A 1,973-nucleotide genomic window follows, 5' to 3' on the forward strand; every position below is an offset into this window, starting at 1 on the left:
ATTAACCCTTGTCTTGGTGAGCCAGGTTGAGGGCATAATTCTTGTACATTGATTGGCAGCTAAGCTTATGCATGGTGGAAAGGCTTATATAATTGATACCTAGTGAAGTTTAAGGGGCAATATGTCAAAAACACCGATTCTTTCAGGTGGAAGAAAGAACAATGGAAAATTTTTCGGAGAGAGACAAAGATAACAATATATTTCTTCAAAGGACACACTCATGGAAGTTTCCAAATTCCTCAGCAGCATCTCTCTTTAGACCACACGCCTATCTTCCATGTCCATCCTTTTCATCCTTCTCACCTATAAAACACGCCATTCATTCTTCAAATCTCTGCACCGAAATTGAACAAAACATCACACTGATCTTCTCTTAATCCGTTGCGGAGTATCGTTATATTCTTCGGTTTATATAGCTTCGTCGTTCTTTCTCATCACCAGCTCCAAAATTTATTGGTGCGGAGGAGATTTTCCCCACGAAAGACCGGGAGACCATGACAGTTATAGCTGCTCATCAAGTGGAGTCGAAGAGATACGCGCTGTTGCTTGCGGCGAGGGACTCCGACTATGTCAAGAAAGTATATGGAGGCTACTTCAATGTCTTTGTCTCCGCCTTTGCAGAAGAAGGTAATGCTTTAGTGCCGCTACTCGTGCTTGGCGCTTGCACAATCCACTCGAGTTCTTAAACGAATCACGACCAGAAAATAACAGGAAAAAATACGGGAAGATGTAATTTTAAAGTATACTTACAATGAGGTGTATTTTTTGGTAAAAAAACAGGGGAGAGGTGGGATCTGTACAGAGTGGTGGAAGGGGAGTTCCCGGAGATGAGCGAGCTGGACAAGTATGACGGCTTTATAGTGAGCGGAAGTCCTTACGACGCCTACGGGAATGATTACTGGATCATCAAGCTCTGCTTCCTCCTCCAGACTCTATTTGTGATGGAGAAGAAAGTCCTCGGTGTTTGCTTCGGCCACCAGGTGCTGTGCAGGGTACTGGGGGGCAAAGTCGGGAAGTCATACACGGGATGGGACATCGGCCTCAGGAAAGTGAGGATAGTGAAGGACTGCTTGCTCAGCGACTTTCTGGAACAAGACCAACAAGAAGAAGAAGCTGCAGCAATCCCGAAATCGCTCACCATAATAGAGTGTCATCAGGATGAGGTGTGGGAAGTCCCTTCGGGTGCTGAGATCATCGCCTTCTCTGAGAAAACCAGCATCGAGATGTTTGCGTTCGGCGAACACATTATGGGCATCCAGGGGCATCCCGAGTACACCAAGGATATCCTTTGCAACCTCATCGACCGCCTCCTCAGCAATGGCTGCATCGAAAAAGGTTTTGCTGAGAATGCAAAGTTGGCCTTGGAAATATCGGAACCGGACCGGAAATGCTGGGAAAGGATCTGCAGAATCTTCCTCAAAGGCAGGAGATGATAGAGGGGTTTTCCCCTTAAGCTTTTTTACTATGCTTAATTTTTTTGGGAAATATGTATAGGGTTTCCTTCTAATTATGCAACTTGATCCACTAACCTGGCTTGGTTAGCAAAAATGATGTACTCACTTATGTTGATATATAAATAATAACATTAACATCAAAGAATATATACGTGTATCAAGAGAGGGTGTAACGCAGTAGCATACCTCTCACTTGGTAACCAAGAAATCATAGGTTCGACACTCAATGGGATTATCCGTGCCTCTTTATTATATAATTAGGATTTCTATTTCAATGTAATTAGGCCCATAGGCTCCCTTGTAATCAAAATATATATGTATATATGTGTGTGTGAATAACCAAAAATAAATTATAATATCGAAAAAGAATATATATGCCTATATATTACAAAGTGTTAGAAAAGACAGTTAGAATATTTTTTTTTCCCCTTAAGCTGTGCTTTAAGGAGATTATGCATGCATGTATATGTCAGCCTCATGAAGGAAGCCAATTTTGGGATAGAAACCATTAAGGATACT

At 42.3% G+C, this 1,973-nt stretch overlaps 1 protein-coding gene across 1 annotated transcript; it reads left to right on the top strand.

Annotated features, from left to right (window-relative positions):
• Positions 1-472: 472 nt before the first annotated feature.
• On the top strand, positions 473-1,681 carry LOC116194987 (gamma-glutamyl peptidase 5-like). Its single transcript, XM_031523930.1, has 2 exons — positions 473-627; positions 781-1,681. Exons 1-2 carry the CDS (start codon positions 495-497, stop codon positions 1,431-1,433), a joined length of 786 nt encoding a protein of 261 aa, XP_031379790.1. The 5' UTR covers positions 473-494; the 3' UTR covers positions 1,434-1,681.
• Positions 1,682-1,973: the final 292 nt, after the last annotated feature.

The sequence above is a fragment of the Punica granatum genome, chromosome 2 (genome assembly GCF_007655135.1).
Source record: "Punica granatum isolate Tunisia-2019 chromosome 2, ASM765513v2, whole genome shotgun sequence".
In the NCBI taxonomy this organism is placed as follows: Eukaryota; Viridiplantae; Streptophyta; class Magnoliopsida; order Myrtales; family Lythraceae; genus Punica; species Punica granatum.